Below are 26,211 nucleotides of genomic sequence, written 5' to 3'. Positions count from 1 at the left end.
GTCGGTGATCAGGCCTACCACTGTTGTGTCGTCGGCAAACTTAATGATGGTGTTGGAGTCGTTCCTGGCCATGCAGTCATGTGTGAACAGGGAGTACAGGAGGGGGACTGAGTACGCACCCCTGAAGGGCCCCCGTGTTGAGGATCAGCGTGGCAGATTACCTAACCTTCCCACCTGGGGGCGGCCTGTCAGGAAGTCCAGGATCCAGTTGCAGAGGGAGGTGTTTAGTTCCAGGGTCCTTAGCTTAGTGATGAGCTTTGAGGGCACTATAGTGTTGAACACTGAGCTGTAGTCCATGAATAAAATTCTTTATTTTCCTTTTGTCCAGGTGGGAAAGGGCAATGTGGAGTGCAATCGAGATTGCATAATCTGTGGATCTGTTGGGGCGGTATGCAAATTGGAGTGGGTCTAGGGTTTCTGGGATAATGGTGTTGATGTGAGCCATGACCAGCCTTTCAAAGCACTTCATGGCTACAGACGTGAGTGCTACGGGTCTGTAGTCATTTAGCCAGGTTACCTTAGTGCTCTTGGGCACAGGGACTATGGTGGTCTGCTTGAGACATGTTGGTATTACAGACTCAGTCAGGGACAGGTTGAAAATGTCAGTGAAGACATTTGCCAGTTGGTCAGCGCATGCTCGGAGTACACGTCCTGGTAATCCGTCTGGCCCTGCGGCCTTGTGAATGTTGACCTGTTTAAAGGTCTTGCTCACATCGGCTACTGAGAGCGTGATCACACAGTCGTCCGGAACAGCTGATGCTCTCATGCATGCTTCAGTGTTGCTTGCCTCGAAGCGAGCATAGAAGTAATTTAGCTCGTCTGGTAGGCTTGTGACACTGGGCAGCTCGTGGCTGTGCTTCCCTTTTATAGTCTGTAATAGTTTGCAAGTCCTGCCACATCCGACAAGCGTCGGAGCCAGTGTAGTACGATTCAATCTTAGTCCTGTGTTGATGCTTTGCCTGTTTGATGGTTTGTCGGCGGGCATAGCGAGATTTCTTATAAGCATCCGGGTTAGAGTCCCGTTCCTTTAAAGCGGCAGCTCTACCCTTTAGCTCAGTGCGGATGTTGCCTGTAATCCATGGCTTCTGGTTGGGGTATGTACGTACAGTCACTGTGGGGACGACGTCATCGATGCACTTATTGATGAAGCCAGGGACTGATGTGGTGTACTCCTCAATGTCATTGGAAGAATCCCGGAACATATTCCAGTCTGTGCTAGCAAAACAGTCCTGCAGCTTAGCATCTGCGTCATCTGACCACTTTTTTATTGACCGAGTTACTGGTGCTTCCTGCTTTAGTTTTTGCTTCTAAGCAGGAATCAGGAGGATAGAATTATGGCCAGATTTTCCAAATGGAGGGCGAGGGAGAGCTTTGTATGCGTCTCTGTGTGTGGGGTAAAGGTGGTCTAGAGTTTTTTTCCTTCTGGTTGCACATTTAACATTCTGGTAGAAATGAGGTAAAAACGGATTTGTTTCCCTGCATTAAAGTCCCCGGCCACTAGGAGCACCGCCTCTGGATGAGCGTTTTTCTGTTTGCTTATGGCCTTATACAGCTCATTGAGTGCGGTCTTAGTGCCAGCATCAGTTTGTGGTGGTAAATAGACAGATACGAAAAATATAGATAAACTCTCTAGGTAAATAGTGTGGTCTACAGCTTATCATGAGATACTCTACCTCAGGTGAGCAAAACCTTGAGACTTCATTAATATTAGATTTCGTGCACCAGCTGTTGTTTACAAATATTCACAGACCATCACCCCTTGTCTTACCGGAGGCAGCTGTTTTATCTTGCCGATGCAGCGTAAACCCGCCAGCTGTATGTTATCCATGTCGCCGTTCAGCCACGACTCGCTGAAACATAAAATATTACAGTTTTTAATGTCCCGTTGGTAGGATATTCGTCATCGTAGCTCGTCTATTTTGTTATCCAATGATTGTACGTTGGCTAGTAGGACTGATGGTAGAGGCAGATTACCCACTCGCCGTCGGATCCTTACAGGGCACCTCGACCTACGTCCCCGATATCTCCGTCTCATTCTCTTGCGAATGACAGGGATTTGGGCCTTGTTGTGTCCCAAATGGGGCCCTATATATAATGTACTACTTTTGATCAGGGCTCTGGTCAAAAGTAGTGCACTATATAGGGAATATTGTGCCGTTTGGGACACAGATGTATCATGAAAGATTTTAGATCTGCCATTTCCGGGCAACATGTTGTGAAGACTCCTTTTTCTCCCTCCACCCTTCAACATAATTCACCTCCACATCCATCATCCATATTAAACTAAACGGACATGTCCCTCTTTAGAGTGAAATGACAGAAGGTGTAACATTTATGCAACAACAGGGAAGCCACCACACAGCCCCACACATGCCTCCTGTCTCCTTGCAGGACGAGATGCTGTTCTGTGACTCTTGTGATCGTGGGTTTCACATGGAGTGCTGCAACCCACCACTCTCAACGATGCCAAAAGGTAAAGGCGTTTATACACTGTATGTTCTCTCTCTGTCTCTCTCTGTCTCTCTCTCTCTCGCTGTCTCTCTCTCTCTCTCTCTCTCTCTCTCTCTCTCTCTCTCTCTCTCTCTCTCTCTCTCTCTCTCTCTCTCTCTCTCTCTCTCTCTCTCTCTCTCTCTCTCTCTCTCTCTCTCTCTCTCTCTCTCTCTCTCTCTCTCTCTCTCTCTCTCTCTCTCTCTCTCTCTCTCTCTCTCTCTCTCTCTCTCTCTCTCTCTCTGTATCTCTCTGTATCTCTCTCTCTCTCTGTCTCTCTCTGTCTCTCTGTCTCTCTCTCTCTCTCTGTCTCTCTCTGTCTCTCTCTGTCTCTCTCTCGCTGACTGTCTCTCTCTCTGTCTATCTTTCTGTGTGTGTGTGTTCTTCATAGGGGGCCTTTAGGGCTGTCAATCATCATAGTGAAGCAGAGATGGCTTGTTAGGAGCTTTGCATGAATATCAAATTATTCCCCAGTCCCAGGGGAGATTTGCTATATGTAGATTACTGTACATGGCCTACAGCTATGCTTGTAATGATTGAACAACTACTGTAGTGTAAGACCTTTGACAGCAGGACTAATATTCACACAAGTCGCATTGCTTTGCTCAAAATGAGCTGACATGGGCTGTCTCCCAAATGGTACCCTCTTCCCTACATGGGCCCTGGTCAAAAGTAGTGCACTGTATAGTGTTCCATTTGGGAAACAGACTAGAAGTCTATTTCAGTGGACCCTGATGTTTTTTTCGTATGGATTTCTCTGCTTTGTGCTGAGTAATTGATTGTTGTTCGTTGTAAGGAGTGAGTGGGAGTGTTTCTCCATTTTAAAGGGAAATGTTTCAAATGAATGTGTGGTGTCAGTTGATAAAGCCACCTAATCGATGCTCTCCTCTCTCTGTCTGGGGTCTCTCTAGGTATCTGGGTCTGCCAGGTCTGCAGGCCCAATGAAAATGGAAAGAAACTGCTGCATAAGAAAGCCGATCAGATCAAACGTCGATATGCAAAGCCAATGGGGAGGCCCAGAAATAAGCTCAAACAAAGAATGTAAGTTTATCACCATGATCTGTAAATATTGTCTTTACTTTAGTGTACCAATAAATGGTTGCCTCAAGGAAATCCACCAGCTTTTTATCGCAATATTGTTGTTGTTGAGTTGTTATGACTATGTTATTTTCATAAACTTCAGCTTTGTTTAGCTTTTGATTCATACCATAGTTTGTGTCCTTGCCTAACCTCTATGCTGTTTTCTTTTGTAGGTCTGTAAGCGGTGGTGACGGCTCCATGCTAGCCCGGGGAGGAAGGGGGTCACCTGGTAGGGGTCAAAAGCTTACCGTCTGTTCCACACCTTCATCTGGTCATGCAGCATCTGTGAAGGACGCCACAGACAGATTGGCTGTTGCTACATCAGACCCCTGTTGGGCCGGTGACGCTGTCACCTTCACCACCCAATTCACCACCTCCTCCTCCACCCCTTCCACCACCCCCCCCCTCACGCCCACCTCGTCCTCCTCCACCCCAGCAGCTACACTCACTGTTAACAAGAAAACCAAAGGGCTTATCGATGGGCTTTCCAAATTCTTTACCCCCTCGCCTGTCGGCCGCAGGTCGTCGCGAGCCAGCGAAATCTTAGACCCCTCTGCCCTGAAAGGGTCACAGTCTTGTTGTCCTGCTAGGAAAAAGCCGGGCCCTCCGCCGAAACTATGGAAACTCAGTCCGTCTCAGTCAGTTGTTGGCTTGGCTGCAAAGTCCGATACAACTCCAAGTCAAAAGCTAACCACCACCACCCTATCTCCCTGTACACTCCCTCTCCCACCCACGTCGCTTGGACATAGCCCCACCACCTCCCAGGTCTCCTCCAGCTCCACCTCCGCTAACTCCCCCCAGAGTTCTTCCAGCCAGTCTAGCGTCCCCTCCATCACTAGTCTCTCTAATCACAACCAACTTAAGGGACTCTTTGATGGACTCTCCCATATCTATGCCACTCAGGGACAATCTCGGAAAAAGGGACTGCCTTGCTACGCACCACCTAGGCGCAGACACCGTAAGCAGGACTTAGGGTCCTGTGCCACCGCGTCCAAAACGTGTCCTCTCATTCCCCATCCTTCCCAACAGCGCCTCGGAAAGAAAGAGATGACAAAGAATAGGTTGTTGTTGTTGTCTTCCCACTCCTCCTCCCATCTCGGGCCGGGCCGGCCCAGGGGGCGCCCCTTTAAGGTGGTCAGTCACTTCAGACGTAATCCCTTTTTTAAAAAGCACAGGACGCTAGGCAGGCTAAGATGTAGAGTTACCCCTCAGAAGGGACCCCAGGAAACACCAGGAAAGGGAGACATGACAGACGAAGGAAGAATTAAGGCAGAGCACGACCATGGTAAGCAAAGGCGTGAACGCTCCGACCGAAACTACCAGAGTCTACCTTCGCTAGTTGAAATCTTTTTTTAACCCAAGGCTTGTCACAAATTGCCTGGCTATTTTAATTTTTTACCATACTACTGTATGAGTGAACAAGTGCATTTTGGCTTTGCCTCGCTTTAATTCAATAACATTTTAACAGTTTCTACTACTAATCTTTTACACCACCTACTTTTAATTAATTCATTTCCGTTTTTTTCAACCCGTTTAATTTCGTTATTGCGTTTTGACTTTGGCTGCGTAATGAATCTAGCTATGCAGCTTCAGTTCCATCTCTCTGCCGTCGGCTTCTTTGTCATAGTAGTGCATGTCCCAAACACTAACCCCTCCTTCATACTGCTCTCTCCTTGCCCTGTCCTTGACCCTCTGCATTAGTGCACTGGCTTCTCCCATTGTGATTGTCGCCTAGTAGTGACTGTACTGTTCTGTAGTTGGATTATTAAGACTCACTCTTCTGCCTCCCATTCCACCCACCATCACCACTACCACCAGTGGCACTGTCACCATTCAACCCTAACCTCCCACAGTCGTTAGACTGACACACATACACCTGCCATTTATGACTCGCATTTGACATGGTGATTACATCTATCGATCTACACCCTCCCCCATCTGATTTGGTATCATAGGGCCCGTTTCCCGGACACAGATTTATCCTAGTCCTGGACTAAGAAGCATGTTCAATTGAGATTCTCCATTGAGCATGCTTCTTAGTCCAGGACTGGGCTTAATCTGTGTCTGGGAAACCGGCCCTAAAGGGCTAAGATGTTTTTAAAGGATATGGATTTGATTTGAAGGGGTTGTAAATAATACAGTGAATAGAAGCAAAAGTGTTTAAAGTGGAAAGCCAAAACGTCCATCTACACATTTAAAACGTATACTCAAGTCTCAAACAAATATTTGTAATTTGTTTTTTAATGTATCATTTCCACTTTTGTTAGTGTATAATACATCATTTCAAGTGTTTCATGTATGCTAAAGCTGCTTGCTTATCTTTTCAACATCATTGCTGTTATATGGTAGTCTCCACACTTCTGCTGTCACTGCATTGGCTTGTTAATTCATGGGAAACTGTCTGGGGCTGTGTCCCAAATGGCACCCTAGTATTCCCTGCATAGTGCATTACTTTTTGACCAGAGACACATGGGCCGGGGTCCAAAGTAGTGCACTATATAGGGAATAGAGTGCCTTTTGGGATGCAGACTTGGTGGGATGATTAAGCACATGAAAGTGGTTACGTTAGTAGAGTGATTTAGTTTCACGTCATTACATTCAGGATTTTCATTCACAGGTGCAGAGATGATACATTCATTACACAACTCCACAGAGACATAACCTCGCAGAGGCTGTGTAACAAAACATACATTAAAAGCACATTAAAACCAAATGCATTTACTATACTGAATGTTCACGGGCTACAGAACACTGCTCCCTGTCTACTGTATAAAGCAGTGATGATAATCCACCATGTTTGATGGTACACCTCTGATGTGAATGTTTGGTTACTGTGACTGTAACAGCCTGTTTGGTGACTGTGACTGTAACAGCCTGTTTGGTGACTGTAACAGCCTGTTTGGTGACTGTGACTGTAACAGCCTGTTTGGTGACTGACTGTAACAGCCTGTTTGGTGACTGTGACTGTAACAGCCTGTTTGGTGACTGTGACTGTAAAAGCCTGTTTGGTGACTGTGACTGTAACTGCCTGTTTGGTGACTGTGACTGTAACAGCCTGTTTGTTGACTGTGACTGTAACAGCCTGTTTGGTGACTGTGACTGTAACAGGCTGCTTGGTGACTGTAACAGGCTGTAATGTTTTGTTGCTGTAACAGGCTGTGAAGGTGAACTGAGGGTGAAGCAGGAACCTGGCTTCGTAGCGGTCTCCAGGGAACACGTCACAGAGGAAGACGTGGATATATTCACAAAGGTCCAAGAGCTCTCGTCGCAGGTGAGTGAACTGTCCAAAAGAACCTTTCTCAATCACACTTCTCACACCTATCACCTAATCAATGTAAGTTATATGTAGCATTTATAGATTAACATTACAACCCCAAAATCTACGTTTGTCAGATGTTTTCAGACTTGAAAATAAGTTTTAATGTCACAAAGGGAAGGGTCCACATCCCAAGTTTCTGTTTGAAGATGCTGCCTATGTCAGACTGAGATCTTTGATATTGTTTGAATGAATGCTTGTGGTACGACGTTGAGACATTTTTATTTTGTATTGTCGTGTTTAGAGAAATGGAACCATGACCATCACTGACTCTGGACGATACCCGGCCGTCATTGAGTTTGGAAAGTATGAAATCCAAACCTGGCACTCTTCGCCTTACCCACCTGAATACTCAAGGTACAGTTTATTATTTCTTAAACTCAGGTCGGACAAATGGCGATCAATGCTAGGCTTTTTTATTTTATAAGAAAATAAATACTTTATTAATCCCTGAGGGGAAATCGGTGTGTCAACTGATTAGTTGAAATCCAAATTATAGGCTAACTTTTGTCTCTGTTGTTGGCAGATTGCAAAAGCTTTACCTGTGTGAGTTCTGTCTGAAGTACATGAGAAGCAAGAACATCCTCCAGCGACACGCCAAGAAGTGTGGCTGGTTTCACCCTCCAGCCAATGAGATTTACAGGAAGGACGACCTTTCAGTGTTCGAGGTCAGAGGTCACTCTTCAAAGTTGTAAAGCAATGGGTGCATCCCAAATGGCACCCTATTCCCTATATAAAAATACCGCAAAGATTTTTTCAGGACCCAAATGGCACCCTATTCTCCTTTTTTACCAGGGCCCAATGGCGCCCTATTCCCTTTATAGTGCACTGCCCTATGGGCCCTGGTCAAAATAAGTGCACTTTAAAGGGTGCTGTTTGGGACTATGATCATATGCTGGTGTATGAAATGTGACTGAATGGTTTTGCAGGAGAGGTGGAAAGAATCAACTGTTTGTTTCAATTTGAACATTGTTCTCATGCTGGTTTTGTTCCGTGTTTAGGTGGATGGAAATGTCAGCAAGCTCTTCTGCCAAAACCTCTGCTTGTTAGCCAAGCTGTTCCTGGATCACAAGACCCTATATTACGACGTGGAGCCTTTCCTCTTTTACATACTAACAAAGAACGACGAGAAAGGCTGTCACCTTGTGGGTTATTTCTCCAAGGTGAGGATATTCAATAGAATGAAAAATATGTTTGCTTAATGCAGTGACAGTGTCTTTACTATATTAGTCCTCTTAAAAGCTAATTGTATTCTCAAGGGTTTGTGTGTGTGTGTGTGTGTGTGCGCCTGAGTGTGCGTGCACAAGTGTGTGTGTGTTTGCTTTAGACAAGGACAGTGGCAGGTGCAATAAATTGCCAGCTTCAGTGCAGCTCTGACATACTTGATCTGTTTCCCCTTCCCTCAGGAAAAGCTTTGCCAGCAGAAATACAATGTCTCCTGTATAATGATCATGCCTCAGTACCAAAGGCAAGGCTTTGGAAGGTTCCTCATTGATTTCAGTAAGTCCCTTAAAGCATTCTAAGAACATAAAACTCAATTCCTGCTTGATTCTAGAATCCTTGCCTGATTCTTTACAATTTAAAATAATCTGTTTCCCAGCCATACATTTGTGCCACTAGCTAGGTTTCCATCCAATTGGTGACAGATTTTCATGTGAATATTCTAATATCCGCATAAAAAACAATCTGCACATTTTCCCACCAGAGATGTTTCCATCAAATTCACTTGTGGATAAAAGTATATGCGTGATGACGTAGTGCACATAAAAATCACTTTTGCTGTTAAATTCCCATTTACTGAAAAAAACATACAAGTTAAATGGGTTTCCATCACATTTTCAACTCTACTGATGGTTTTGTCACAAAAAAAAAAGTATTATATAGGGAACGTGCCCACTCTGGTCTTGGCACGTGCTCTCTAGCCAACAGCTAGCAGATAGTGTGGGTAGGCTACCTACATGAGATTATTATGGACAAAAGAGCAAGATTATTTTTATTTATCAAACGGCAGCCAAGCATCGATCATCATGTCACCAGAATAAGACCCTCGATATTTATTGAAAAGGAGCATCAAGCTCATCACCGTGCACTTTCATCACCCTGTGAAGTTCATCATCATTTATTTAATCTGTAGCCTAATAAACTGTATGCTTTCCCCAGTCGTAGTGGGAGGACCACACACCATATCATCGCATGACTCCATGTTTACTTCGATTTGATAGTTATTATATGGCCATTTCTCGCATAATTTATTTTACTGACACAAAAGAAGATCCCACCTTGTCTAGCGTGTTTTGTTTTGTAGAAATTTGAAAAGTTTACTGACAAATTTGCTATTTCCATCAGGCCTGTGGTGACATTTTGTATCCGACGTACTTTACTCACAGAAAAAGGTGGAAACATGGTTAATCAGGTACTTCAATTATGTTGTGAATTAATTTAAATGGGTAAGTCAAGGCAATTTACATGCATAAGTAATCATGTTTTCAATAATATAATCAGGAATTATAAAGACGTATTAGGTTACGTCTGCATAAGTTAATATTTGATATCCAATTACATTTAGCAGCATGTTTGCCTCTAGGGGTTCTTTATTGGAATAACCCTCCACTCTGAATTTGGACTGTTTGTCATAGCTATTTTATTAGTTCACGTTTTCCTCTTTGGAGTAGTAGTAGTAGTAGTAGTAGTGGTGTGTGCGTGGGTGGGTGGTAGAGTTGTAATGGAGCATTTGATTTCCTGCTCACTTTGCCAGCAGCATACCACCCTGCATCCCACTGCTGGCTTGCCTCTGAAGCTAAGCACGGTTGGTCCTGGTTGGTCCCTGGATGGGAGACCAGATGCTGCTGGAACTGGTGTCAGAGGGCCAGTAGGAGGCACTCTTTCCTCTGGTCTAAAAAAAATATCCCAATGGCCCAGGGCAGTGATTGGGGACGTTGCCCTAGTTAGGGCACTACAGCCCTATGGGCCCTGGTCAAAAGTAGTGCACTATATAGGGAATAGGGTGCCATTTGGGACAAAGCCACAGACATTTTCCAATAGCGCTCTCATGGAGCTCATCTCTGTTCTCTTCTTAATTCCTCTCTTTGTTATCTTTGCACATTCTTAATATCACATCCAGCCTCTCTGTGTCTCTCTGTCTGAACACATTTTTTTATATATTTTTATTTTACCCTTATTTTATCAGGTAAGTTGACTGAGAACACATCCTCATTTACAGCTTTTCTGCTTATATTGGATTGTATTAGAGGAACAATTTGTCTCGGGTAGCTCGCTGTGAGAGGGAAAGCATTAGCTCCGTTTACCAGCGTGAATGCGGTTTTCTAGTCATTACTCCAGAGGATTCTGAATAAGCTCTTTGTTTTGATTTAAAGATGGTAAATCACAGCTGATACATTTATAAAACACACAGAATCAAATATGACTTGTTAGTGTTACGTTATTATTATTATCCGTGTTTTAGTTAGTTATTCATCTTTGTTCTAGCAGCTCATTTATTTGTTGTCAATTATTGGCTCTCCTCGTCTCAGCTTTGGGTAATGAATACTGTCATAATGACTGGAATATTATGTATTCAGTGTTTGGTGATTAGATGTGCTTGTTTGGTTCCTTGTAGTGGGTGCACACATTAAAATACATTAATTAAGTTCAAGCTGCTTATAATGGATGACCCTTGACAGGACGGCTATAAAACTAATTACATACAGACACAGCTACCTTTTTACTTTGTTTATTTCCCCCTCTTCATTATCTCTGATAAGTGCAACCTCTTGTGAGAAATGACGTCCAGCTGCTTCTCTCCTCCATTTGTTGTCGCTTTTCCTCTCCTCTCTTTTTTCGTTCACCCTCCTCTCCTCCTCCGCCTCCTTTGTTGCCCACGCCAGCATCATAGCATCTGACGGAGGTTGAAGGAGAGGAAATCTGATAGCCTCCCTTTCTACTCTCTGCTACGTGAAAATGAAGCGACGTCAGGATGTCATGGCACGTCAGATTATGAATATGTACTGCAGTCTAAGACATGCAGCAGCAACAACCGATTCTCGCTAGCTTGAGTAAAGCATTGTGTTTTTGTCAGAATGTCTTTTTAGGTTACATACTAGCCTACTTTCTCACAACATTGTATTGTTTGAAGGTTACCTACCTTTTCAAAACATGGCAGCGTTTACATGCAGCCCAATTCAGATGTATTTATTTTTGCCCACTAATTGGTATGTTGACCAAATGTTTTAAGATGGTCATACAATGGATCTTTTAGCTATTTGATTTTGAATTTTAGGATCCCTGTAGGTATAAAAAAATATATAATTTTTTGGGATAAAATACAGAATTTACTATTACTACTATTCATACATGGCAAAACAGACATTCAAAAATGTTATCATAAGGAATAAGGTTTTGAAGTGTCTGTCCTATATCTAGGAGATATATAAGTAGGCTCAGGAAATATTTGTGTTTTTTGGACACATATTTAACCCCTTTTTTATGTTGGCACAAAACTGCCTCCATACTTCCATAAATAACAATTAAACCTGCACCGGTTTAGCATCAGACGAGTCCTGTGACACTTGTGGGGGCCGTAGAGCAAAACGGAGAACACCCTCCTGTTCGTGAGAGTCTCATCCTTTCATATTAGTTTGTAGGCCACACCATTCGGACACTACAGATGAGACTGATTTTCAGCATGTCATGGTCTGACAAATACAGCTGTAACTCGGTCCACCTTCCACCGCAGATGCGGAAGCCCGACAAAGGTGGATGGGGTGTATTGAGACGCAGCCCGTGGGATTATTTTATTACCTTACTTAGATTGAAGCACAGGATTTAATCCCTTCTCACATTGTTGATTTGTTATAATATAGGTACTGTCTTTTTGAAGTTATGTCTTCTCACGCCATGTTGTTTTGTTTGAATGTGTCTGTTTCAGGTTACCTTCTGACGAGGCAGGAAGGACAAGCTGGCTCCCCAGAGAAGCCTCTGTCAGATCTGGGTCGCTTATCCTACCTGGCATATTGGAAAAGTGTCATGGTAGAGTACCTCTATAAGCAGCCAGATAAACACATCAGCGTTAAAGGAATAAGCAGGGCCACTGGGATGTGTCCGCATGATATCGCCGCTACTCTCCAGCATCTCTGCATGATTGACAGGCAGGATGGCAGGTCAGTCCTAACTCACACTCTTGCTGTGTGTGTGTGTGTGTGTGTGTGTGTGTGTGTGTGTGTGTGTGTGTGTGTGTGTGTGTGTGTGTGTGTGCACGCACCCTGTCTGACTCAGACTTATTCAGGCCGCTGGGTATTTTTAACAGAATATTGGCAGAAGTAAGTCAGGTTAAGGAAACAGACAGACAGAACAGCCTGCTGCTATTCCAGCCTGAGAATCCTCAGTTTCAGCTTTATTAACTTACATAACGCCATGGGTCATGTGGATTCACTCTACAACAGCTGGTCTTTTTCTTATTGGTTGACTGTAAAAGCACTTTGACAGTACTTACTGACAATTGCTAACTTAGAAAGGGCTTTAAAAAAACATTTGATTCTTTGGTTCATTGGTTTATGATTGGCTCTTTAGATTGTAGTGATCAGAATGGGTTGATTTTGATTGGTTTATGACTTCTCTCTAGGTTCATAGTGATCAGAATGGGTTGATTTGATTGGTTTATGATTTCTCTGTAGGTCCGTAGTGATCAGAATGGGTTGATTTGATTGGTTTATGATTTCTCTGTAGGTCCGTAGTGATCAGAATGGGTTGATTTGATTGGTTTATGATTTCTCTGTAGGTCCGTAGTGATCAGAATGGGTTGATTTGATTGGTTTATGATTTCTCTCTAGGTTCTTCGTGATCAGAAGATATCGATTGATGTTCAGTTTTATTAACTACAAGCCATGTTTCATGTCACATACATGAATATGTTGAAAGCTGGTGCTTTTTGTCATAACTTTTGATTGCTCCTCTCTAGGTTTGTGGTAATCAGAATAGATTGATTGATCTTATTGGTTATTGATCTATAGTTTTGTAGTGATCTGAATAGATTGATTGATCTCGTTGATGATGTCTCAAGGTTTGATTGACTGATTTTATGTTGTTTCTGATTGCTCTTCTTTAGGTTTGTGGTGATCCGAAAAGAGTGGTTGATCCAGAGGCACATGGAGAAGCTGCGAGCCAGCCCCAGGCTGAACCAGGTGGACCCTGACGTGCTGCACTGGACCCCCAGCCCCAGGCTGAACCAGGTGGACCCTGACTTGCTGCACTGGACCCCCAGCCCCAGGCTGAACCAGGTGGACCCTGATGCACTTCACTGGACCCCCGCAGTGGCCCTCAACTCTGTCCTGTCTGAGAAAGAGAGAGAGGTCGAGATGGATGTAAGTCTTGTGCACGGAGACACACACACAGTGTTCTTCAACTCTGGTCCTGAAGAGCTAACGGCTGTGCAGGTTTTTGTTCCAGCCCATCACTAAACTCAAATAATCAACTAATCATGGTGTTCAGTCTGGAGTCTAGACCATGATTAAGTTAATCATGGTGTTCAGTCTGGAGTCTAGACCATGATTAGGTTAATCATGGTGTTCAGTCTGGAGTCTAGACTATGATTAGGTTAATCAGGTGTATTTGTGCTGGGCTGGAGCAAAAGCCTACACACTCGGTACATTAGCTCTCCAGGACCCTTACTTTAGTTGGAGCACCCTACGTTAGTACTAAAGACTTGTACATCAGCTAACACGATGCGTGATCATTCATCATCCCACAGTCTGTTAAAGGTATTGTTTGATTCTGTTTGAGTTCAAACCAAGGCCGTTAATGGGCTTAACATGTTCACTGTCACTAGGTATTTAATGTGGTGCTAAATTGCCCCAAATCAGTTCACTACATCATTACATAATGAATAGTACTAAATATTCCATGAAATGCAATCTCATGGAATTGCTTAACAGCGAATGCTTCCTCTGCTCTGACACTCACACACACACATTATCATGAGAACCTGTGGTGATGCATTTGTCAAGATGTTAATTCAAATCGTGAGTGTGTACGCAGATCTGTTTATTTCCCCATTAGCCTTCTCATTGTGATGTTGAGCTAGCTGCCTGTGTGTTTCCCAGAGACGACAAGAATGTCTGTCTCTCTGTGTGTTCATTTCAGGCTGAGCAACTGATGTGTGTCTCTGTGTTAATTCCAGGCTGAGCGACTGATGTGTCTTTCTGTGTGTTAATTCCAGGCTGAGTGACTGATGTGTCTCTCTGTCTGTTAATTCCAGGCTGAGCGACTGACGTGCCTCTGTGTGTTAATTTCAGGCTGAGCGACTGATGTGTCTGTCTGTGTGTGTTAATTTCAGGCTGAGCGACTGATGTGCCTCTCAGTGTGTTAATTTCAGGCTGAGCGACTGATGTGTGTGTTAATTCCAGGCTGAACGACTGATGTGCCTCTCAGTGTGTTAATTTCAGGCTGAGTGACTGATGTCTGTCTGTGTATGTTAATTCCAGGCTGAGCGACTGATGTGCCTCTGTGTGTTAATTCCAGGCTGAGCGACTGATATGCCTCTGTGTGTAAATTTCAGGCTGAGCGACTGATGTGTCTGTCTGTGTGTGAGTTAATTCCAGGCTGAGCGACTGATGTGCCTCTCAGTGTGTTAATTTCAGGCTGAGCGACTGATGTGTCTGTCTGTGTGTGTTAAATCCAGGCTGAGCGACTGATGTGCCTCTCAGTGTGTTCATTTCAGGCTGAGCGACTGATGTGTCTGTGTGTGTTAATTTCAGGCTGAGCGACTGATGTGCCTCTCAGTGTGTTAATTTCAGGCTGAGCGACTGATGTGTCTGTCTGTGTGTGTTAACTCCAAGCTGAGCGACTGATGTGCCTCTGTGTGTTAATTTCAGGCTGAGCGACTGATGTGTATGTCTGTGTGTTAATTTCAGGCTGAGCGACTGATGTGCCTCTCAGTGTGTTAATTTCAGGCTGAGCGACTGATGTGCCTCTCAGTGTGTTAATTTCAGGCTAAGCGACTGATGTGCCTCTCAGTGTGTTAATTTCAGGCTGAGTGACTGATGTGCCTCTCAGTGTGTTAATTCCAGGCTGAGCGACTGATGTGCCTCTCATTGTGTTAATTCCAGGCTGAGCGACTGATGTGTCTGTCTGTGTGTGTTAATTCCAGGCTGAGTGACTGATGTGCCTCTGTGTGTTAATTTCAGGCTGAGCGACTGATGTGTCTGTCTGTGTGTGTTAATTTCAGGCTGAGCGACTGATGTCTATCTGTGTGTGTGTGTTAATTCCAGGCTGAGCGACTGATGTGCCTCTCAGTGTGTTAATTTCAGGCTGAGCGACTGATGTGTCTGTCTGTGTGTGTTAATTCCAGGCTGAGCGACTGATGTGTCTGTCTGTGTGTGTTAATTCCAGGCTGAGTGACTGATGTGCCTCTGTGTGTTAATTTCAGGCTGAGCGACTGATGTGTATGTCTGTGTGTGTTCATTTCAGGCTGAGCGACTGATGTGCCTCTCAGTGTGTTAATTTCAGGCTGAGCGACTGATGTGCCTCTCAGTGTGTTAATTTCAGGCTGAGCGACTGATGTGTCTGTCTGTGTGTGTTAATTCCAGGCTGAGCGACTGATGTGTCTGTCTGTGTGTGTTAATTCCAGGCTGAGTGACTGATGTGCCTCTGTGTGTTAATTTCAGGCTGAGCGACTGATGTGTATGTCTGTGTGTGTTAATTTCAGGCTGAGCGACTGATGTGCCTCTCAGTGTGTTAATTTCAGGCTGAGCGACTGATGTGCCTCTCAGTGTGTTAATTCCAGGCTGAGCGACTGATGTGCCTCTGTGTGTAAATTTCAGGCTGAGCGACTGATGTCTGTGTGAGTTAATTTCAGGCTGAGCGACTGATGTGCCTCTCAGCGTGTTAATTTCAGGCTGAGCGACTGATGTGTCTGTCAGTGTGTTAATTTCAGGCTGAGCGACTGATGTGCCTCTGTGTGTTAATTTCAGGCTGAGCGACTGATGTGTCTGTCTGTGTGTGTTAATTCCAGGCTGAGCGACTGATGTGCCTCTCAGTGTGTTCATTTCAGGCTGAGCGACTGATGTGTCTGTCTGTGTGTGTTAACTCCAAGCTGAGCGACTGATGTGCCTCTGTGTGTTAATTTCAGGCTGAGCGACTGATGTGTATGTCTGTGTGTTAATTTCAGGCTGAGCGACTGATGTGTATGTCCGTGTGTGTTAATTTCAGGCTGAGCGACTGATGTGCCTCTCAGTGTGTGAATTTCAGGCTGAGCGACTGATGTGCCTCTCAGTGTGTTAATTTCAGGCTAAGCGACTGATGTGCCTCTCAGTGTGTTAATTTCAGGCTGAGTGACTGATGTGCCTCTCAGTGTGTTAATTCCAGGCTGACCGACTGATGTGCCTCTCATTGTGTTAATTTCAGGCTGAGCGACTGATGTGTCTGTCTGTGTGTGTTAATTTCAGGCTGAGCGACTGATGTGTCTGTCTGTGTGTGATAATTTCAGGCTGAGCGACTGATGTCTGTCTGTGTGTGTGTGTTAATTCCAGGCTGAGCGACTGATGTGCCTCTCAGTGTGTTAATTTCAGGCTGAGCGACTGATGTGCCTCTCAGTGTGTTAATTTCAGGCTGAGCGACTGATGTGTCTGTCTGTGTGTGTTAATTCCAGGCTGAGCGACTGATGTGTCTGTCTGTGTGTGTTAATTCCAGGCTGAGTGACTGATGTGCCTCTGTGTGTTAATTTCAGGCTGAGCGACTGATGTGTATGTCTGTGTGTGTTAATTTCAGGCTGAGCGACTGATGTGCCTCTCAGTGTGTTAATTTCAGGCTGAGTGACTGATGTGCCTCTCAGTGTGTTAATTTCAGGCTGAGCGACTGATGTGCCTCTGTGTGTTCATTTCAGGCTGAGCGACTGATGTGCCTCTCAGTGTGTTAATTTCAGGCTGAGCGACTGATGTGTCTCTCTGTGTGTGTTAAATCCAGGCTGAGCGACTGATGTGCCTCTCAGTGTGTTCATTTCAGGCTGAGCGACTGATGTGTCTGTGTGTGTTAATTTCAGACTGAGCGACTGATGTGCCTCTCAGTGTGTTAATTTCAGGCTGAGCGACTGATGTGTCTGTCTGTGTGTGTTAACTCCAAGCTGAGCGACTGATGTGCCTCTGTGTGTTAATTTCAGGCTGAGCGACTGATGTGTATGTCTGTGTGTTAATTTCAGCCTGAGCGACTGATGTGCCTCTCAGTGTGTTAATTTCAGGCTGAGCGACTGATGTGCCTCTCAGTGTGTTAATTTCAGGCTAAGCGACTGATGTGCCTCTCAGTGTGTTAATTTCAGGCTGAGTGACTGATGTGCCTCTCAGTGTGTTAATTCCAGGCTGAGCGACTGATGTGCCTCTCATTGTGTTAATTCCAGGCTGAGCGACTGATGTGTCTGTCTGTGTGTGTTAATTCCAGGCTGAGTGACTGATGTGCCTCTGTGTGTTAATTTCAGGCTGAGCGACTGATGTGTCTGTCTGTGTGTGTTAATTTCAGGCTGAGCGACTGATGTCTATCTGTGTGTGTGTGTTAATTCCAGGCTGAGCGACTGATGTGCCTCTCAGTGTGTTAATTTCAGGCTGAGCGACTGATGTGCCTCTCAGTGTGTTAATTTCAGGCTGAGCGACTGATGTGTCTGTCTGTGTGTGTTAATTCCAGGCTGAGCGACTGATGTGTCTGTCTGTGTGTGTTAATTCCAGGCTGAGTGACTGATGTGCCTCTTTGTGTTAATTTCAGGCTGAGCGACTGATGTTTATGTCTGTGTGTGTTAATTTCAGGCTGTGCGACTGATGTGCCTCTAAGTGTGTTAATTTCAGGCTGAGCGACTGATGTGCCTCTGTGTGTTCATTTCAGGCTGAGCGACTGATGTGCCTCTCAGTGTGTTAATTTCAGGCTGAGCGACTGATGTGCCTCTCAGTGTGTTAATTTCAGGCTGAGCGACTGATGTGCCTCTGTGTGTTAATTTCAGGCTGAGCGACTGATGTGCCTCTCAGTGTGTTAATTTCAGGCTGAGCGACTGATGTCTGTCTGTGTGTGTTAATTCCAGGCTGAGCGACTGATGTGCCTCTCAGTGTGTTAATTTCAGGCTGAGCGACTGATGTCTGTCTGTGTGTGTTAATTCCTGGTTGAGCGACTGATGTGCCTCTGTGTGTTAATTTCAGTCTGAGCGACTGATGTGTATGTCTGTGTGTTAATTTCAGGCTGAGCGACTGATGTGTATGTCTGTGTGTGTTAATTTCAGGCTGAGCGACTGATGTGCCTCTCAGTGTGTTTATTTCAGGCTGAGCGACTGATGTGTCTGTCTGTGTGTGTTAATTCCAGGCTGAGCGACTGATGTGCCTCTGTGTGTTAATTTCAGGCTGAGCGACTGATGTGTATGTCTGTGTGTGTTAATTTCAGACTGAGCGACTGATGTGCCTCTCAGTGTGTTAATTTCAGGCTGAGCGACTGATGTGTCTATCAGTGTGTTAATTTCAGGCTGAGCGACTGATGTGCCTCTCAGTGTGTTAATTCCAGGCTGAGCGACTGATGTCTGTCTGTGTGTGTGTGTTAATTCCAGGCTGAGTGACTGATGTGCCTCTGTGTGTTAATTTCAGGCTGAGCGACTGATGTGTATGTCTGTGTGTGTTAATTTCAGGCTGAGCGACTGATGTGCCTCTCAGTGTGTTAATTTCAGGCTGAGCGACTGATGTGCCTCTGTGTGTTCATTTCAGGCTGAGCGACTGATGTGCCTCTCAGTGTGTTCATTTCAGGCTGAGCGACTGATATGTCTGTCTGTGTGTGTTAATTCCAGGCTGAGCGACTGATGTGCCTCTCAGTGTGTTAATTTCAGGCTGAGCGACTGATGTGCCTCTGTGTGTTAATTTCAGGCTGAGCGACTGATGTGTCTGTCTGTGTGTGTTAATTACAGGCTGAGCGAATGATGTGCCTCTCAGTGTGTTAATTCCAGGCTGAGTGACTGATGTGTCTTTCTGTGTGTGTTAATTCCAGGCTGAGCGACTGATGTGCCTCTGTGTATTAATTTCAGGCTTAGCGACTGATGTGTCTGTCTGTGTGTGTTAATTTCAGGCTGAGCGACCGATGTGCCTCTCAGTGTGTTAATTTCAGGCTGAGCGACTGATGTGCCTCTCAGTGTGTTAATTTCAGGCTGAGCGACTGATGTGTCTGTCTGTGTGTGTTAATTCCAGGCTGAGCGACTGATGTGCCTCTCAGTGTGTTAATTTCAGGCTGAGCGACTGATGTGCCTCTGTGTTCATTTCAGGCTGAGCGACTGATATGTCTGTCTGTGTGTGATAATTCCAGGCTGAGCGACTGATGTGCCTCTCAGTGTGTTAATTTCAGGCTGAGCGACTGATGTGTCTGTCTGTGTGTGTTAATTCCAGGGTGAGCGACTGATGTGCCTCTGTGTGTTAATTCCAGGCTGAGCAACTGATGTGCCTCTCAGTGTGTTAATTTCAGGCTGAGCGACTTATGTGCCTCTCAGTGTGTTAATTTCAGGCTGAGCGACTGATGTGTCTGTCTGTGTGTGTTAATTCCAGGCTGAGCGACTGATGTGCCTCTGTGTTAATTTCAGGCTGAGCGACTGATGTGCCTCTGTGTGTTAATTTCAGGCTGAGCGACTGGTATGTCTGTCTGTGTGTGTTAATTTCAGGCTGAGCGACTGATGTGTCTGTCTGTGTGTGTTAATTTCAGGCTGAGCGACTGATGTGCCTCTCAGTGTGTTAATTTCAGGCTGAGCGACTGATGTGCCTCTCAGTGTGTTAATTTCAGGCTGAGCGACTGATGTGCCTCTCAGTGTGTTAATTTCAGGCTGAGCGACTGATGTGTCTGTCTGTGTGTGTTAATTCCAGGCTGAGTGACTGATGTGCCTCTGTGTGTTAATTTCAGGCTGAGCGACTGATGTGTCTGTCTGTGTGTGTTAATTTCAGGCTGAGCGACTGATGTGTCTGTCTGTGTGTGTTAATTCCAGGCTGAGTGACTGATGTGCCTCTGTGTGTTAATTTCAGGCTGAGCGACTGATGTGTCTGTCTGTGTGTGTTAATTTCAGGCTGAGCGACTGATGTCTATCTGTGTGTGTGTGTTAATTCCAGGCTGAGCGACTGATGTGCCTCTCAGTGTGTTAATTTCAGGCTGAGCGACTGATGTGCCTCTCAGTGTGTTAATTTCAGGCTGAGCGACTGATGTGTCTGTCTGTGTGTGTTAATTCCAGGCTGAGCGACTGATGTGTCTGTCTGTGTGTGTTAATTCCAGGCTGAGTGACTGATGTGCCTCTGTGTGTTAATTTCAGGCTGAGCGACTGATGTGTATGTCTGTGTGTGTTAATTTCAGGCTGAGCGACTGATGTACCTCTCAGTGTGTTAATTTCAGGCTGAGCGACTGATGTGCCTCTCAGTGTGTTAATTCCAGGCTGAGCGACTGATGTGCCTCTGTGTGTAAATTTCAGGCTGAGCGACTGATGTCTGTGTGAGTTAATTTCAGGCTGAGCGACTGATGTGCCTCTCAGCGTGTTAATTTCAGGCTGAGCGACTGATGTCTGTCAGTGTGTTAATTTCAGGCTGAGCGACTGATGTGCCTCTGTGTGTTAATTTCAGGCTGAGCGACTGATGTGTCTGTCTGTGTGTGTGTTAATTCCAGGCTGAGCGACTGATGTGCCTCTCAGTGTGTTAATTTCAGGCTGAGCGACTGATGTGTCTGTCTGTGTGTGTTAATTCCAGGCTGAGCGACTGATGTGCCTCTCAGTGTGTTCATTTCAGGCTGAGCGACTGATGTGTCTGTCTGTGTGTGTTAACTCCAAGCTGAGCGACTGATGTGCCTCTGTGTGTTAATTTCAGGCTGAGCGACTGATGTGTATGTCTGTGTGTTAATTTCAGGCTGAGCGACTGATGTGTATGTCCGTGTGTGTTAATTTCAGGCTGAGCGACTGATGTGCCTCTCAGTGTGTTAATTTCAGGCTGAGCGACTGATGTGCCTCTCAGTGTGTTAATTTCAGGCTAAGCGACTGATGTGCCTCTCAGTGTGTTAATTTCAGGCTGAGTGACTGATGTGCCTCTCAGTGTGTTAATTCCAGGCTGACCGACTGATGTGCCTCTCATTGTGTTAATTTCAGGCTGAGCGACTGATGTGTCTGTCTGTGTGTGTTAATTTCAGGCTGAGCTACTGATGTGTCTGTCTGTGTGTGTTAATTTCAGGCTGAGCGACTGATGTCTGTCTGTGTGTGTGTGTGTTAATTCCAGGCTGAGCGACTGATGTGCCTCTCAGTGTGTTAATTTCAGGCTGAGCGACTGATGTGCCTCTCAGTGTGTTAATTCCAGGCTGAGCGACTGATGTGCCTCTCAGTGTGTTAATTTCAGGCTGAGCGACTGATGTGCCTCTCAGTGTGTTAATTTCAGGCTGAGCGACTGATGTGTCTGTCTGTGTGTGTTAATTCCAGGCTGAGCGACTGATGTGTCTGTCTGTGTGTGTTAATTCCAGGCTGAGTGACTGATGTGCCTCTGTGTGTTAATTTCAGGCTGAGCGACTGATGTGTATGTCTGTGTGTGTTAATTTCAGGCTGAGCGACTGATGTGCCTCTCAGTGTGTTAATTTCAGGCTGAGCGACTGATGTGCCTCTCAGTGTGTTAATTTCAGGCTGAGCGACTGATGTGCCTCTGTGTGTTCATTTCAGGCTGAGCGACTGATGTGCCTCTCAGTGTGTTAATTTCAGGCTGAGCGACTGATGTGTCTCTCTGTGTGTGTTAAATCCAGGCTGAGCGACTGATGTGCCTCTCAGTGTGTTCATTTCAGGCTGAGCGACTGATGTGTCTGTGTGTGTTAATTTCAGGCTGAGCGACTGATGTGCCTCTCAGTGTGTTAATTTCAGGCTGAGCGACTGATGTGTCTGTCTGTGTGTGTTAACTCCAAGCTGAGCGACTGATGTGCCTCTGTGTGTTAATTTCAGGCTGAGCGACTGATGTGTATGTCTGTGTGTTAATTTCAGGCTGAGCGACTGATGTGCCTCTCAGTGTGTTAATTTCAGGCTGAGCGACTGATGTGCCTCTCAGTGTGTTAATTTCAGGCTAAGCGACTGATGTGCCTCTCAGTGTGTTAATTTCAGGCTGAGTGACTGATGTGCCTCTCAGTGTGTTAATTCCAGGCTGAGCGACTGATGTGCCTCTCATTGTGTTAATTCCAGGCTGAGCGACTGATGTGTCTGTCTGTGTGTGTTAATTCCAGGCTGAGTGACTGATGTGCCTCTGTGTGTTAATTTCAGGCTGAGCGACTGATGTGTCTGTCTGTGTGTGTTAATTTCAGGCTGAGCGACTGATGTCTATCTGTGTGTGTGTGTTAATTCCAGGCTGAGCGACTGATGTGCCTCTCAGTGTGTTAATTTCAGGCTGAGCGACTGATGTGCCTCTGTGTGTTAATTTCAGGCTGAGCGACTGATGTGTATGTCTGTGTGTTAATTTCAGGCTGAGCGACTGATGTGTATGTCTGTGTGTGTTAATTTCAGGCTGAGCGACTGATGTGCCTCTCAGTGTGTTAATTTCAGGCTGAGTGACTGATGTGCCTCTGTGTGTTCATTTCAGGCTGAGCGACTGATGTGCCTCTCAGTGTGTTAATTCCAGGCTGAGCGACTGATGTGCCTCTCAGTGTGTTAATTTCAGGCTGAGCGACTGATGTCTGTCTGTGTGTGTTAATTCCAGGCTGAGCGACTGATGTGCCTCTGTGTTAATTTCAGGCTGAGCGACTGATGTGTATGTCTGTGTGTTAATTTCAGGCTGAGCGACTGATGTGTATGTCTGTGTGTGTTAATTTCAGGCTGAGCGACTGATGTGCCTCTCAGTGTGTTAATTTCAGGCTGAGTGACTGATGTGCCTCTGTGTGTTCATTTCAGGCTGAGCGACTGATGTGCCTCTCAGTGTGTTAATTTCAGGCTGAGCGACTGATGTGCCTCTCAGTGTGTTAATTTCAGGCTGAGCGACTGATGTCTGTCTGTGTGTGTTAATTCCAGGCTGAGCGACTGATGTGCCTCTCAGTGTGTTAATTTCAGGCTGAGCGACTGATGTGTCTGTCTGTGTGTGTTAATTTCAGGCTGAGCGACTGATGTGCCTCTGTGTGTTAATTTCAGGCTGAGCGACTGATGTGCCTCTGTGTTCATTTCAGGCTGAGCGACTGATGTGTATGTCTGTGTGTTAATTTCAGGCTGAGCGACTGATGTGTATGTCTGTGTGTGTTAATTTCAGGCTGAGCGACTGATGTGCCTCTCAGTGTGTTTATTTCAGGCTGAGCGACTGATGTGTCTGTCTGTGTGTGTTAATTCCAGGCTGAGCGACTGATGTGCCTCTGTGTGTTAATTTCAGGCTGAGCGACTGATGTGTATGTCTGTGTGTGAATTTCAGGCTGAGCGACTGATGTGTATGTCTGTGTGTGTTAATTTCAGACTGAGCGACTGATGTGCCTCTCAGTGTGTTAATTTCAGGCTGAGCGACTGATGTGCCTCTGTGTGTTCATTTCAGGCTGAGCGACTGATGTGCCTCTCAGTGTGTTAATTTCAGGCTGAGCGACTGATGTGCCTCTCAGTGTGTTAATTTCAGGCTGAGCGACTGATGTGTCTGTCTGTGTGTGTTAATTTCAGGCTGAGCGACTGATGTGCCTCTGTGTGTTAATTTCAGGCTGAGCGACTGATGTGCCTCTCAGTGTGTTAATTTCAGGCTGAGCGACTGATGTCTGTCTGTGTGTGTTAATTCCAGGCTGAGCGACTGATGTGCCTCTCAGTGTGTTAATTTCAGGCTGAGCGACTGATGTCTGTCTGTGTGTGTTAATTTCAGGCTGAGCGACTGATGTGTATGTCTGTGTGTTAATTTCAGGCTGAGCGACTGATGTGTATGTCTGTGTGTGTTAATTTTAGACTGAGCGACTGATGTGCCTCTCAGTGTGTTAATTTCAGGCTGAGCGACTGATGTGTCTATCAGTGTGTTAATTTCAGGCTGAGCGACTGATGTGCCTCTCAGTGTGTTAATTCCAGGCTGAGCGACTGATGTGCCTCTCATTGTGTTAATTTCAGGCTGAGCGACTGATGTGCCTCTCAGTGTGTTAATTTCAGGCTGAGCGACTGATGTCTGTCTGTGTGTGTGTGTTAATTCCAGGCTGAGTGACTGATGTGCCTCTGTGTGTTAATTTCAGGCTGAGCGACTGATGTGTATGTCTGTGTGTGTTAATTTCAGGCTGAGCGACTGATGTGCCTCTCAGTGTGTTAATTTCAGGCTGAGCGACTGATGTGCCTCTGTGTGTTCATTTCAGGCTGAGCGACTGATGTGCCTCTCAGTGTGTTCATTTCAGGCTGAGCGACTGATATGTCTGTCTGTGTGTGTTAATTCCAGGCTGAGCGACTGATGTGCCTCTCAGTGTGTTAATTTCAGGCTGAGCGACTGATGTGCCTCTGTGTGTTAATTTCAGGCTGAGCGACTGATGTGTCTGTCTGTGTGTGTTAATTACAGGCTGAGCGAATGATGTGCCTCTCAGTGTGTTAATTCCAGGCTGAGTGACTGATGTGTCTTTCTGTGTGTGTTAATTCCAGGCTGAGCGACTGATGTGCCTCTGTGTATTAATTTCAGGCTTAGCGACTGATGTGCCTCTGTGTGTTAATTTCAGGCTGAGCGACTGATATGTCTGTCTGTGTGTGTTAATTTCAGGCTGAGCGACTGATGTGTCTGTCTGTGTGTGTTAATTTCAGGCTGAGCGACCGATGTGCCTCTCAGTGTGTTAATTTCAGGCTGAGCGACTGATGTGCCTCTCAGTGTGTTAATTTCAGGCTGAGCGACTGATGTGTCTGTCTGTGTGTGTTAATTCCAGGCTGAGCGACTGATGTGCCTCTCAGTGTGTTAATTTCAGGCTGAGCGACTGATGTGCCTCTGTGTTCATTTCAGGCTGAGCGACTGATATGTCTGTCTGTGTGTGATAATTCCAGGCTGAGCGACTGATGTGCCTCTCAGTGTGTTAATTTCAGGCTGAGCGACTGATGTGTCTGTCTGTGTGTGTTAATTCCAGGGTGAGCGACTGATGTGCCTCTGTGTGTTAATTCCAGGCTGAGCAACTGATGTGCCTCTCAGTGTGTTAATTTCAGGCTGAGCGACTTATGTGCCTCTCAGTGTGTTAATTTCAGGCTGAGCGACTGATGTGTCTGTCTGTGTGTGTTAATTCCAGGCTGAGCGACTGATGTGCCTCTGTGTTAATTTCAGGCTGAGCGACTGATGTGCCTCTGTGTGTTAATTTCAGGCTGAGCGACTGGTATGTCTTTCTGTGTGTGTTAATTTCAGGCTGAGCGACTGATGTGTCTGTCTGTGTGTGTTAATTTCAGGCTGAGCGACTGATGTGCCTCTCAGTGTGTTAATTTCAGGCTGAGCGACTGATGTGCCTCTCAGTGTGTTAATTTCAGGCTGAGCGACTGATGTGCCTCTCAGTGTGTTAATTTCAGGCTGAGCGACTGATGTGTCTGTCTGTGTGTGTTAATTCCAGGCTGAGTGACTGATGTGCCTCTGTGTGTTAATTTCAGGCTGAGCGACTGATGTGTCTGTCTGTGTGTGTTAATTTCAGGCTGAGCGACTGATGTGTCTGTCTGTGTGTGTTAATTCCAGGCTGAGTGACTGATGTGCCTCTGTGTGTTAATTTCAGGCTGAGCGACTGATGTTTATGTCTGTGTGTGTTAATTTCAGGCTGTGCGACTGATGTGCCTCTAAGTGTGTTAATTTCAGGCTGAGCGACTGATGTGCCTCTGTGTGTTCATTTCAGGCTGAGCGACTGATGTGCCTCTCAGTGTGTTAATTTCAGGCTGAGCGGCTGATGTGCCTCTCAGTGTGTTAATTTCAGGCTGAGCGACTGATGTGTCTGTCTGTGTGTGTTAATTCCAGGCTGAGCGACTGATGTGCCTCTCAGTGTGTTAATTTCAGGCTGAGCGACTGATGTCTGTCTGTGTGTGTTAATTCCAGGCTGAGCGACTGATGTGCCTCTCAGTGTGTTAATTTCAGGCTGAGCGACTGATGTCTGTCTGTGTGTGTTAATTCCAGGCTGAGCGACTGATGTGCCTCTGTGTGTTAATTTCAGGCTGAGCGACTGATGTGTATGTCTGTGTGTGTTAATTTCAGGCTGAGCGACTGATGTGCCTCTCAGTGTGTTAATTTCAGGCTGAGTGACTGATGTGCCTCTGTGTGTTCATTTCAGGCTGAGCGACTGATGTGCCTCTCAGTGTGTTAATTCCAGGCTGAGCGACTGATGTGCCTCTCAGTGTGTTAATTTCAGGCTGAGCGACTGATGTCTGTCTGTGTGTGTTAATTCCAGGCTGAGCGACT

At 45.6% G+C, this 26,211-nt stretch overlaps 1 protein-coding gene across 1 annotated transcript in view; it reads left to right on the top strand.

Moving 5' to 3' along the window:
• LOC311136678 (histone acetyltransferase KAT6B-like) overlaps positions 1–26,211 on the top strand; it is a 57,221-nt gene that overhangs the window by 21,178 nt on the left and 9,832 nt on the right. Inside the window, exons 5-14 of the mRNA XM_084170894.1 lie at positions 2,392–2,473; positions 3,399–3,528; positions 3,741–4,852; positions 6,723–6,838; positions 7,128–7,240; positions 7,410–7,551; positions 7,885–8,046; positions 8,290–8,383; positions 11,808–12,039; positions 12,984–13,239. Of these exons, the coding sequence (XP_084027020.1) occupies positions 2,392–2,473; positions 3,399–3,528; positions 3,741–4,852; positions 6,723–6,838; positions 7,128–7,240; positions 7,410–7,551; positions 7,885–8,046; positions 8,290–8,383; positions 11,808–12,039; positions 12,984–13,239 (2,439 nt within the window). The remainder of the gene's footprint in view (positions 1–2,391; positions 2,474–3,398; positions 3,529–3,740; positions 4,853–6,722; positions 6,839–7,127; positions 7,241–7,409; positions 7,552–7,884; positions 8,047–8,289; positions 8,384–11,807; positions 12,040–12,983; positions 13,240–26,211) is intronic.

The sequence above is a fragment of the Coregonus lavaretus genome (assembly GCF_964263955.1).
Source record: "Coregonus lavaretus genome assembly, chromosome: 1".
In the NCBI taxonomy this organism is placed as follows: domain Eukaryota; kingdom Metazoa; phylum Chordata; class Actinopteri; order Salmoniformes; family Salmonidae; genus Coregonus; species Coregonus lavaretus.
The sequence above is the reverse complement of the archived record's forward strand: the minus strand, read 5'-3'. Positions and strand labels throughout refer to the sequence as shown.